Here is a 12,869-nt window from a genome sequence, read left to right on the forward strand (position 1 = left end):
CTCTAAAACATGAAAATTTTATTTCGTTTAACAAGGTTTTCTCATAAATGCTCCACCAACTCCCTTCTTAGATTTGGTCGAAACGTTTCGAATGCCCGTTCTCAATAGTAGAGGATGTATTCACAGGGTATTTTTTTATTTCTTTTTTTCTAAAAATCATATATAAAGTTTTACAAATGAGATCTAAAGCTTAAACAAACATAAAACCAACACATAAAAATCAGATTTCATAAAGAGGAAATCTTCAAAGATAAACCAAAAAAATCTATTTAGTTATTGAATTTTTTGATTTTCGGCGAACTAAAAGTTACTTAGTCGTAGGAGATAGAAGAGAGAAAAGTGGTTTGGAAAAGAAACACAAACTCTAAGGAACATAAAGATTTATATTGGTCGAGATACAAGAGTAATGATTTTCGTTTTGAAGGAGAAAGACCTGCCTACGGTTTTGATGGGAGAGAGTGGATTGGAGGGTAGAGAAGGTAATAATGAAAAAAAAATGCAGCAGAGAAGTACGAGTAATATCTTTTTATGGACCTCCATCCAGTTCTTAATTATTTTTGGACTCATGAGTCATTGACCTAATAGCTATGGACCATAAATCGATTGACCATTTTTTTTTTTTGTTGAAACTGGTTCTGGTTCTGGTTCTGGTTCTGGTTCTGGTTCTGGTTCTGGTTCTGGTTCTTGGTATTTTAATATGTCCGGATGAAATTGGAACAGAATCCGATAAAAAGTAGTACTTAGTAGAAATTGGAACAGCCAAACAAAAGGCAGAACTTTTACGCTGGCTGGACTTGCGTAACCAAATGAAAAACTAAAGACAAAGAGCGTCAAACAGTGCAAATTGAAGTAGTTTTTTTTTTCCTTCACAATTCACAAAATTGGATTACCGTTCTATTCTGGTTTCTTCCTAAAACAGATTAATTACCAAAGAAAAAATCAAATCAAATCATAACAGTTTCGATTTTAATCATCTCTTTCTCTCTCTCTCTAAAACAACACAAAAAATCATCTTATTTTCTCTCTCTAGATGAAAGAGAACGACGGTAAGGAATAGGAATGCTAAATTGGTTAGAAAATAAAGATCTCCGGATCTCAGTGGGATATTTAGGATCGGAGAAGGAATTTGTATCATGGAAACAGAACAATTTGGTTCTACTATCGGTCATCATCGATATGTACAGATGCAGTCAGAACCGAGGATTTCATCTTCTTCTGTTCGATCATCAGAAAGGAATTGGATTTTTGATGAATTACCTCAGGCAACTGTTATATCCGTTTCTCGACCTGATGCCGCTGATTTTAGCCCTCTTCCTCTATCTTATACTGTTGAATTTCAGTATAAACAGGCAAGGATTCAATTTTCATTTTTAGTACATATATATCTTTTAAGGTTTTCGTCTAAACCTTAAGTGTTCATTTCTCTTTTTAGTTTGAATTGGAAGAATTGGTTGGTGTGTTTATTTCTTGATTGATATGTGTTCTAGGTTTAGGTTTAAAGTTGAAATTATGTTAATCACTTTAAATTTAGTGAATTTTGTTTTATGCTAATTGCATTCTTCTGTTTTCTAGTTCAAGTGGCGCTTATTGAAGAAAGCTACAGAAGTTATATATTTACATATTACGTTGAAGAAAAGGGCACTTATTGAGGAATTTCAAGACATTATTGAGGACAAGCAAGAACAGGTATTTTAGGTCATTTTCATGCATTTCGTGATGATTTGCTTTTAATGTAATTCACTTGAGGTCGTGTGGCATTTGAGTTAATTTCACTAAAAGTCCGAAGCTTTTTGTTTAAGGTTAAAGAATGGCTCCAAAACATAGGACTAGGTGAACACACTACTGTTGTGCATGATGAGGAAGGTGATGAAGTGGCTGTTAATGTACATCACGATGAAAGTGTCAAAAACAGGTAGCTTATGAGTTGTGCCATATTGGATTTTTAAGTTCTCATACCACATTTCCTATGTAAACTTTAGAGTTCTATCGTTGGTCTCTTTGCAGAGATGTTCCGTCAATTGCGGCTTTGCCTATCATTCGCCCTTCATTAGGAAGACAGAACTCCATATCGGACACTGCAAAGGTTGCAATGCAAGGGTATTTGAATCACTTTTTAGGGAATTTGGACATTGTGAATTCCAAAGAGGTAACTCTCTCTCTCTCATGGTCAAAAACTACTGAGCTAATGTTTCATTGGATGCAATTGTTATTATGTATTATAATACAAAAGTCCTAGTTTGGATGTCTCTTATGTATCATCATCTAACTTCATTCATATCTTTTTCTCCTGGTTAAAGTATCTCTTGTCGTTTCCCTTCCAGATGTAGATTTCATTAGTAACAGACATACTTTTGTTAGATATTTGCTTCACCTGTAAAAACTGTCAGCAAATCTTTTTCAAGCGTTAGTACGTGGTATCATAAAGTATCTGTTGCTTGTGTGACTTGCCTTATCATTCTTGGTGGTTTATGATAAATTTTAACGTTCTCGGAGATGGAAAACACCCCTACCTTTACATAACAGTGATTGACTTCTCCATAGAGATGTTCTAATTTATTTTTGGTCCTTCCCAAGTTCAAGATGTACTTGGAGAGATTAACTCAAGAAGGAATGTAGTTCTCCTGTAATTTCATTTCTTGCTCATAAGCAATAAAAACAAGCAGATGAAAACTAAATAAAGTAGGCATATGTTCATTCTTGCGCATGTAAATCTGATTTTTTTTGAAACTTAGCGTTAATCTTTGAATAGATCGTATGATTGTACTCCTGTTAGTGTCCCTCTTGGTGTGTGTATGGTAATGAGTAGCTCCCTGTTGTAGGTTTGCAAGTTTTTGGAGGTTTCAAAGTTATCATTTGCCCCGGAATACGGGCCTAAGCTGAAAGAAGGCTATGTCATGGTCAAGCATCTCCCAAAAATTTTAAGGGATGATGACGATGATAAGAAATGTTGTACATGCAATTGGTTTAGCTGTTGCAATGACAACTGGCAGAAGGTAACATAATCTTACCCTCGAAATTTAGGTTTATCTTTTCTTGTGCGGATACAGGCATTTTATATATTTATGTTTGTGGGAGCAAGGCTTTTATCTCAAATGTCCTGTTTATGTCTATGTATGACAATAACCTTAGGTTTATCATGTTCTTGCTTGAAAGTTGGTATTGTAGGTGTGGTAGTTTCCATCTATCCCTTTCTTTCTCTTACCCTTTGTGGATCCCAATTTTCTAAACGTACAGTATGCCTGTTTCATAATATTGAAAGGAAAGAATTTTGGTTCATCATATTCATGCAAAGAAAGTGAGCAGAAGATGAAAAATTAAGAGGAGACAATACTCGCATATATTGTGCTTATAAGCTTTCATAATTCATGGTGTTTGCATAGTCGATCTTCAAGAGGAAGAACATGTGGAATGTGGATTTGACAATTTGCCAATGAAATGAGGAAAAATTTCAGTTTTCTACTCAACCTGGAGTTCTACATACAGTTTTCATTTGTTTATTTTCAGTAAAAATAACAAAATATTTCAAATGAACTATATATGCTTTGTCCGAAGTAGGAGAAAAGTATGAAAGTTAAATATATTCGTAGTTATATATGTTCTTTTGATGGTAAAACAACAAAAAAGGAAGAGGATTTGCTGGTAAATAACTCAACTCTAAAATGTATGTAGAAAGTGAGTCGGAGAATAACTCTATCTGCTTTAGATGGAAAGAGAAACTAAGAGACATAGAGAGAGCACAGTGGTATACCTTGTAAACAAAAATTAAGTTAGGGGCTTATGGTCTGCACTTTAAAAGGATTATCTTCTCGATTTCTAGAGACTCTGCGAATAGAAAATTATACATATGTTTTTTTTTTGCCGTAACATAAAAAAACAAGCCATATTAGCTCACACTTTGCCTATAATTTCATGCTGGACCAATATAAATGATCCATCTTAAGATACTATTGATGGTCGAATTGCTTAACTGCTGAATAGAGATTTATACTGTAACTTGGTTATTAATTCAACATTAACCAATAAAACTTTTATGAACTATTTGTTTTGTAGCTGAATAGAGATTTATGCTGAAAACTAATATCTTGCCCGAATCACACACTTTAATAGCGATATATACTGAAAATTAATAGCGATTTATAGCTGAATAGCCATATTATATGTACTATGATAATCTGGATATGCCCGGCGCCTGCTCTTTTCTTTTGAGATTATGTTGACAATTAGTAGTACTCTATCTCAAACAGTAGGCATCTTAATGTTAGATTGTATTTTTGTGGTACTTGTGTAGGTTTGGGCAGTACTTAAACCTGGGTTCTTGGCCTTACTGGAAGATCCTTGTGATACAAAATTGTTAGATATAATTACTTTTGATGTATTACCAGCCTCAGATGGTAATGGTGAAGGTCGGGTATCTTTGGCTGTAGAGATAAAGGATCACAATCCACTTCGTTCTTCTTTTGAGGTAAGATGCTTATCACGTTTTTCTGTTTCCTTGAAAGCTCATCTCATGGTTTTACTAGAGGGACTTTAAATGCCCGTACAAAAAGATCACTAGTAAAAGAAGATAGTCAGTACTACTCCACGCAGACGGTGGTAGTTGTCGAATTAATTCTCGTTTGTAGTTTTCGTAGCCAACATGATGGGCTAGCATCCCGAGTATACCTTCTTGACAAAAATATCCGTAGCACCTTGGATAAATGTTGAAATTGTGCTTATTCACTGAAGCATTTAGTGTGTGTGAACGTAAACAGAATGTTATGGGAATGTTAGATACATATGAGGAATTTAATGCTTACTATTGAATTTCGGAAGGCTGCTAGTTATGTCTCCAAAGTCAAAGCAATGTGCTTTTTTGGTGATAGTGCAACTTTGTTTGCTTTACTTGTTAAGAGGTGCAAAAGATAATCTAATTTTCCAAAGAAAAATGCTAAAGATAAATAAGTTTCGATCATTCACATTCCTATTAGAATGTCAAATTGCATCATCTACTGGTTGCATCAATGTGTATAGTGAGATTGAAGTACACATTTATCTTGTCTATTTAAAAGTTGGCATATGTCATAAAAGTGGCGTCGCTAGGAAAATTGTGGTGATGATCTGCCTGTTTATTAATGTTTCCTAGTAGGCAAGATGAATACAGTGCTATAATACAGCTTCAGCATTTACTGGAAGTTCCATTGGGAATTGGATTTTTGCTTGAAATATTCCTTGTATCCCAGTATCCACAACTTTTTCCTTGTAACATATATCTACACTTTGCGAAGATACCACACTGGATTTATTAATACTTGAGTATGGTGAAAATAGGTGTCCTGTGGTAGCCGAAGCGTAAAATTAAGAGTTAGAAGTACTGCTAAAGTTAGAGACTGGGTCGCTGCAATAAACGATGCTGGACTGAGACCTCCTGAAGGTTGGTGCCATCCTCATCGCTTTGGTTCTTTTGCTCCACCAAGGGGTTTGACTGAAGATGGAAGTCAGGCACAATGGTTTGTGGATGGAAAAGCAGCATTTCAAGCAATTGCATCAGCCATGGCGGAAGCTAAATCAGAGGTTAGTTATCATGCTACTTGGAATAAACTTTAGCTCAGTGTGATCTAGTTGACTGAGTTTTTAACTTTATACCCAGATATTCATTACAGGGTGGTGGCTCTGCCCAGATCTGTACCTGCAACGTCCATTTCATACTCACGCTTCCTCAAGGCTCGACGCGATAATTGAAGCAAAAGCTAAAGAAGGGGTTCAGGTGCCTTTCCATCATATGCATGACTATTTTGTTTTCATATATTTTTGTGATTCAATAGCACTAAAATTTCCTTAAGGTATGTGAAAATTGTTCATCACTACTTTTGAGAACAGTTTGAGACTTAAGCGTTAATGCTTTCCCTTTTGATGCTGTATTGTGGATCATATTTTGTTTTTAGGGCTCCACGTTTACGCTTAACAGCTGGGTTGCTAAATATTTTTCTAATTTATTTCCTTGTCTTACTGTATTTTTTGTGTCCTACTAGATGTAAAATCAACTTCGACCTTTTAAGGAAACTCAACACTCACATGTGAATATATTAAAGACCTTGTCTATTTAAATTGCTCTTGTGCGGATGTTTGACGAAGGAGGGACACTATCTTTGTTTTCACTAAAAGAAATTGGTATATAATTTAACCACAGAACTAGTGAACTAATCATATGTTGGTTCGGCACGTTCTTTATTTGGAAATGTTATGCTCATGGTTTTATCCATTCACTTTGTCTAATACTGGTATGCTTTGCATACATGTTGAATTCCAAAAATCTATTTGAAAATAGGTGCTGTTTGGCAATACCTTTTTATTTCTGTAATATTGAGGGATTTAATTTATTTACTTTAGTTATGATTTCTTGTATGAATATGTGCAGATTTACATTCTCATGTACAAGGAGGTTGCTCTTGCTTTGAAAATTAACAGTGTCTACAGCAAACGAAAACTTCTTAACATTCATGAGAATGTGAAAGTGTTGCGTTATCCGGACCATTTCTCAAGTGGAGTCTATCTATGGTACCATATTCATTTGAAAACAACGGTTAAATTTCTCATTAAATTTGACTTCCATCTTCATTGGTCGTTACAATTGCTGATAAAATATTATTTTTTACATATAGGTCCCATCATGAAAAACTTGTTATTGTTGATTACCGAATTTGCTTTATTGGAGGTCTTGATCTCTGCTTTGGACGTTATGACACATCCGAACACAAAGTAGGTGACTTCCCTCCTCACATATGGCCTGGAAAGGACTACTACAACCCCAGGTAAATTTCTGTATTTGCTTCACCTTTCAGATAGCTATGATTTGATATTAAAGTAGACAACTTTGAAAAGGGAGAATAGAGTTAGTTCTAAGAGTCCCCTATTGATATTTGAATCAAATTTAGACTTGATGGATGTGCCATCACAAGATTCAAAATTGTATTACTGAGACCAAAAGAAACGAAAGAGAGTTCCTCTTGTTAAGCTGGCCGTACAACTAATCATGAACTTTCTGGTCCAGCTCGTATAAATTGGATGGACTGAGTCAATATAACATGTAGCCAGATGGTTTATTTAATTGATTCATTTTGTTTTGTTAGGGAGTCTGAACCAAATTCCTGGGAAGATACTATGAAAGATGAGCTGGACCGTAAGAAATATCCTCGGATGCCATGGCATGATGTCCATTGTGCTCTCTGGGGACCACCTTGTCGTGATATAGCAAGGCATTTTGTTCAGCGCTGGAACCATGCAAAGGTCATTATTTTCTTCAGAGTTTCCTTGTGATGGATTAACATCTTGTAGGTTTTACTCACCTTTTTGGTCTCTTTCAGCGAAACAAAGCTCTAAATGAGCAAGCAATTCCACTTCTTATGCCTCAGCATCACATGGTTATTCCTCATTACATGGGAAGAAGCCAAGAAATAGAGGCTGAAATTAAAGAAGTAGAGGACTGTCATATTGGAATCAAAAGGCAAGATTCATTTTCTTCTAGATCGTCAGTACAAGACATCCCATTGCTATTACCTCAAGAGCCTGATGAATTAGATGCTGTAAATAGAAACCCAAAGTTAAATGGATCAGACAGGACTCACACCCATTCAGGCAGTGGTTGCAACCATCCATTTTCCTTTCGAAAGTCTAAAGTTGAACCTATAGCTCCAGATTTTCAGATGAATGGTTTCATCGACGACCTTGGTTCCCCGATTTCCCGGAGGAAAACATTTCTTAGTGGGGAGAGACCGACAGATATGAACAACATAGATAAGGAGTGGTGGGAGACACATGAACAGGGCTCTCAGGTTTTTTCTGCTAATGAAGGGGGACAAGTTGGTCCATGTGCCTCGTGCCGTTGTCAGGTAGACTATCTAACCCTGAAATAATTTTTTTGCTTGTTTTTGTCGTTGTTAAACAAATTCTTAGTATGAGTTAAGAAAAGTTTCAACAAGGTGGTCTGTTTTTCCTACCTTTTTAAAATCTTTCCATCTTTATTAACTTCCATTATGCAGGTTATTAGAAGTGTTGGTCAATGGTCTGCTGGGACAAGCCAAACTGAAGAGAGCATTCATAATACGTATTGCTCTCTCATTGAGAAAGCAGAACACTTCATTTACATAGAGGTCTGTTTAAATCTAAATCAGGGTTCCTGTTTTGCTTATACGAATGATCCTCATGTTTCAGAAGAACTAATTAATTTTTATGTCTAATGTCTCTTGTTTCAGAATCAATTCTTCATATCAGGTCTTTCAGGAGACGAGGTAATACGGAATCGTGTCTTGGAAGTACTTTACAGGCGTATAATACGAGCCTACAAAGACCAGAAATCTTTTAAAGTTATTATTGTCATTCCACTCTTGCCTGGCTTCCAGGTATTATGCGTCATTAACTTGAATGTTATTATCAATTAGGAATGTCTTCGAATATTCATTTTAGGCTTGAATTTTAAAGGGCGGTCTAGATGATGGTGGTGCGGCATCCGTTAGAGCAATAATGCATTGGCAATATCGAACCATTTGCAGAGGGCAGCAGTCGATCATACATAATCTTTCTGATGTGCTTGGTCCTAGAACACAGGATTACATTTCTTTCTATGGTCTACGATCTTACGGTCGACTTTCTGAAGGGGGTCTCTTGGCAACCAATCAGGTGAAATGTCTTGCATTAGATAAGCCTTTGTTTATGATTAGCATGATACATAAATTGGGATCTTTAGAGATGCATTCTTGAATCCGATTCATAATCCATATATTTTTCTTAGTAAGATTTGTGTAATTCTTTGCAGATTTATGTGCACAGCAAGGTGATGATAGTCGATGATCGCATAGCCTTGATTGGATCAGCTAATATTAACGACAGGAGTTTGCTTGGATCGAGAGATTCTGAGGTATCATTTTGATTAGTTTCATCTTCCATTTCTTGCGGTTATGCTATACGAAGGTTTCTCTGATCCGTTCCATATGGGTGGGCCGCCACATGGTGGAATTCGGAGATAGGATCTCATAATTCTTTCTCTTTTATTTATTTATATGTCGGAGTTGACCACAGGACTCACTTGTAGGGATCCGGTTTGCGTCATTTTTCAAGTCGATTATGTTTAGCTCATGGTTTTGGATATCATTTTGTTTTCTTTATCCACAAAATATCTTGATTTAAATCTATACCACCAGAAATAAGTGGAAAATAAGTTGAAGTAAAATGCATGAAATGTGGATTCTTGAAATAATCTACTATTATCAGAAATTATTCTTGGAATTTCAGTCGACATTGTGAAGGTTCTGATGCTCCAAATTGCTATCTCGATAATGCTGTTTCAGATAAATGTACTGATAGAAGATAAAGAATTTGTTGACTCCTCCATGAATGGAACGCCTTGGAAGGCTGGCAAGTTTGCTTTCAGTCTTCGTCTTTCCCTATGGTCGGAACACCTCGGTCTTCGCACTGGAGAGGTTTGTACATTTGAGAGAATTAGTTATTGCTGTTTCTGTGTTTCTTGATCCCTCTTATGATTATTATCGTCTGGTTAAAAAGGAATAACCAACCATATTCATCTGCCACTGTTCTTAGTCAATGATTGAAGAAATGAAAGTGATTTGCATTCCACACCTTAAATGAAATGAGCAGACTAGAGCTAGGAAAAGATATTCGCTCTGTTCTTTCATTACTGATAACACGTGCCCTATCAACTAATAAACGTGGGACGTGGTTTAGGAAGATCTTTTAGAATAAGATGCAGCATTGTCTAACAGATCTTTTTATTATTTCTTTTAGATGATTCGAATCTATGATCCTGTCGTTGACACTACCTACAAAGACATTTGGATGGCAACTGCAAAGGTACGTAATGCTGAAATAGTGATTGTTCTGAAACTAAGTGTTGGATTGAGTGTGTCATGACCGAGCTCAGAACCATCCGAGTGTCTCGGGACTCAACAGTCACCTGGCTCACTGTTCGTCTCAGGAATTTTTAATATATATATAAAGTTATTAGATAGAAAAAAATAAATAACATGCTTTCTTTAGCACCATATGAGAGTAGGCTGAGCCGGTGAGCTCGCCTTGCTATGTTCTCCCTGTCACAAATACCTGTCTTTCCTCTACTTTCTCCAGTCCTTGTGAAAAATTTGTGAATTTATCTGATACGAAACTATCTATGCTTCTGTTTTTCAGACAAATACGATGATATACCAAGATGTTTTCGCGTGCGTTCCCAATGATCTTATACACAACAGGTACGGTTCAGTTTTAATCTGAAGTTTCTTTCTCGAACTTGTCTCTTCCTTTTCCGGAGTCGGTGCTCAGGAACTTTGTCATAATCAGAGGTGAAATCACCTAGATGAGATTAGCTCTATGAGTCTATCATTTAAAGTAGCTAAACCTTTCTGTTAGAAATTTCTAATTCAGACCCAGATCTTACATGTCTCAATTAGTTTAATGAGCTTATATTGATTCACAAACAGATTGGCGATCAGACAAAGCATGGTATACTGGAAAGAGAAGATGGGGCAAACGACAATTGATTTAGGGATAGCACCAGAGAAATTAGAAATATATGAAAATGGCGATAAGAAAGCAACAGATCCAATGGATAGATTAGAAAGAGTGAAAGGTCATCTAGTTTCATTTCCATTAGATTTCATGTGCCAAGAAGATTTAAGACCAGTCTTTAATGAGAGTGAGTATTATGCATCTCCTCATGTCTTTCATTAAATAGTTTTTCCTTTTAGCATCTTCTCTTCTTTTTCTTACATCATCAAGTATATCAAACAGAATTATATGTAATCCTTATAGTTATTACTCAATGGTGTACCATATAATAATCTCAATCAGGGGCGGTGGGGGCACTAGATACCTCGTCTCCCCTATTCCCTAATCAGTTTCTCAGTTGTCACTCTCTGACTGCTGTCGTCTCGCGAGACTCTCTATCAACTCTCTATCCCATAAATGTTTCTAATTCTCTCAGCTTTCTCAATCTATCTAAAATCTCCCAACCCCCTGCTCTATATATGGTCTTGCACTCTTGCTCCAATTATGAGTATGATGGTTCTTTAGGTGCCTAGGTTATTGGTCTAGGTGCATTGTCGCCCCCAACATTTCGCTGTTGAGGCACCTAAATCAGTAATACAGGGGTCATAGGGCTTCTCTCGGGAGATTATATTTCCTACTTTCACATTTATCTTTCATCTGACTTGCTCAATTTACTTTGACCAAGTTAACTTACACTTTAGTTAATAAGAGTCAAACGAATAAAAATGAATCTAAAATCTTCAAGCAATGTCGAAAGCTTGGGATCCTTCGATTAACTCTGTTAACAACACTATACCCTACCATTTCTAGTTTCTTTGGCGGTAGGAACATTAAAATTACACAATTGTCTTCCTTCAGTATCATCTTCTAGTTGTTGAAGTTTTGTATTGATATTTTAATGGGGAAATCATGAAAAATGAGAAAAAAAATCTAAATCTAAATTTTATCCAAATAAAACTATGAATACAAAAGAGTCGCTCACTTAAAAGTCATAAACATATTCTATAATCTACGTGTTTCAAGTATTTTTTCAATGAAAGCAGTGTTTTGATGTTGATGTGTTCTTGATTCTAAAGTCTTCTTTTTCATTCTACAAAAAGACAAAGTGGAAGTATATTGAAGTTAATAGTCCGTTTATAGAATTGTGGGATTGGGGTTGAGAAAAACTATTAGGCAAAAGTGATGAACCAAATGGCCAGATATATCAAAAATTGAGAAACATTTGGAAATTTGCCAAAGATCTTTTTTCAAGTGGAAGATAATTCAAATGGGGACCTCGTGAGTTATGACTTACTCACCGGCCAAGTTTGAAACCGACAGGCCCTTACTTGAAAAATGCAACTCTCTTGGGACTACTCTCACATTAACTTTTGGTGATTGATGTCACTGTTCTTAGACTAGACACTTCCAATTCATGTACATTGAATCTTCATGGATTAGTGATATTTGGCTTTCACTTACATTTTCAAAATACCATTGGTTTAGACCTTTAACTTTTTATCTGATAAATCTCGATTAAGTGGGTGTGTGCTAATGACACGTGCGGCCCGTGATGTGATTCCTTTTTGTTGTAGATAATTTTTACTGAAATGCATGGTTTTCTTCTTATCATTAACCACCACTTTTACCGACCAGGCGACCGCAACTTTCTTCGTCACCCACCATCATCCCATCTTCTCATCCATCGATTGTCACCACCATCATCATCACCCTTTTTTCTCTTCATAAAGTTCAAGGTGGTGGCAGTGGTGGTGGTTAGTGAAGGAGAAAATGTAAATGGTGGTAGAGGGTGAAGGCCGTGGAAGTGGGTGAATTATTGATATAAATAGGATAATTTCTACATTGGTTGTATGTGTTATTGGTGCACATACCACTTAACCAGGAGTTAATTGGAAAGGCACAATTTTTTTTTTTTGCAAACATAATCTAGTCTATGTTGTGAATATTTTGTAGCGAGTATATTTCACTCTGAGTAGGTGTTCTTCCTCAAAGAGCTTTATATTCACAACTCACGAACCGTGCCTACTCCATATTTATTTATTTGGTTTCTGGGGAACATAATTGAAACGTGTGTAGAAAAAATGTATCTATAAAATTCCTCAATCCTCCAAATACTACCTCACTTTATGCAAGGGTGTATATACAAACAAACTTAGATTCAAAGAAGGTAACTCTAAAATAAAAATAATAATTTGTCACTTTACTATTATTAAATTTGAATTCCGACATGTAAAATCCACCAACTTTCTTCACACCCATTACTACCCTTAATTTTGCCCTTATCTAACTACCAAATTAAGGGCATAATAGTCATGGAAACACTAAACATAATAATATAT

General features: G+C 35.9%; 1 protein-coding gene across 1 annotated transcript; it reads left to right on the forward strand.

Moving 5' to 3' along the window:
- Positions 1 to 719: 719 nt before the first annotated feature.
- On the forward strand, positions 720 to 10,887 carry LOC147534093 (phospholipase D zeta 1-like). The gene is made up of 20 exons (XM_086649262.1): positions 720 to 1,349; positions 1,573 to 1,686; positions 1,800 to 1,912; positions 2,005 to 2,146; positions 2,820 to 2,993; positions 4,289 to 4,462; positions 5,308 to 5,550; positions 5,627 to 5,743; positions 6,395 to 6,534; positions 6,639 to 6,788; positions 7,107 to 7,263; positions 7,341 to 7,865; positions 8,016 to 8,126; positions 8,229 to 8,375; positions 8,455 to 8,652; positions 8,789 to 8,890; positions 9,321 to 9,452; positions 9,775 to 9,840; positions 10,174 to 10,235; positions 10,464 to 10,887. Exons 1-20 carry the CDS (start codon positions 1,134 to 1,136, stop codon positions 10,711 to 10,713), a joined length of 3,333 nt encoding a protein of 1,110 aa, XP_086505388.1. The 5' UTR covers positions 720 to 1,133; the 3' UTR covers positions 10,714 to 10,887.
- The last annotated feature ends 1,982 nt before the right edge of the window (positions 10,888 to 12,869 follow it).

Source organism: Eschscholzia californica, unplaced genomic scaffold (assembly GCF_041429995.1).
Source record: "Eschscholzia californica isolate CP2 unplaced genomic scaffold, dmEscCali1.0.p SCAF_6, whole genome shotgun sequence".
Taxonomy (NCBI): Eukaryota; Viridiplantae; Streptophyta; class Magnoliopsida; order Ranunculales; family Papaveraceae; genus Eschscholzia; species Eschscholzia californica.

Coding starts and splice junctions, on each gene's coding strand:
- LOC147534093 (XM_086649262.1), top strand. CDS start 1,134: ATGGAAACAGAACAATTTGGTTCTACTATCGGTCATCATCGATATGTA. Junction 6,789..7,106: donor AAGGACTACTACAACCCCAG/GTAAATTTCTGT, acceptor TTGTTTTGTTAG/GGAGTCTGAACCAAATTCCT. Junction 8,653..8,788: donor GTCTCTTGGCAACCAATCAG/GTGAAATGTCTT, acceptor AATTCTTTGCAG/ATTTATGTGCACAGCAAGGT.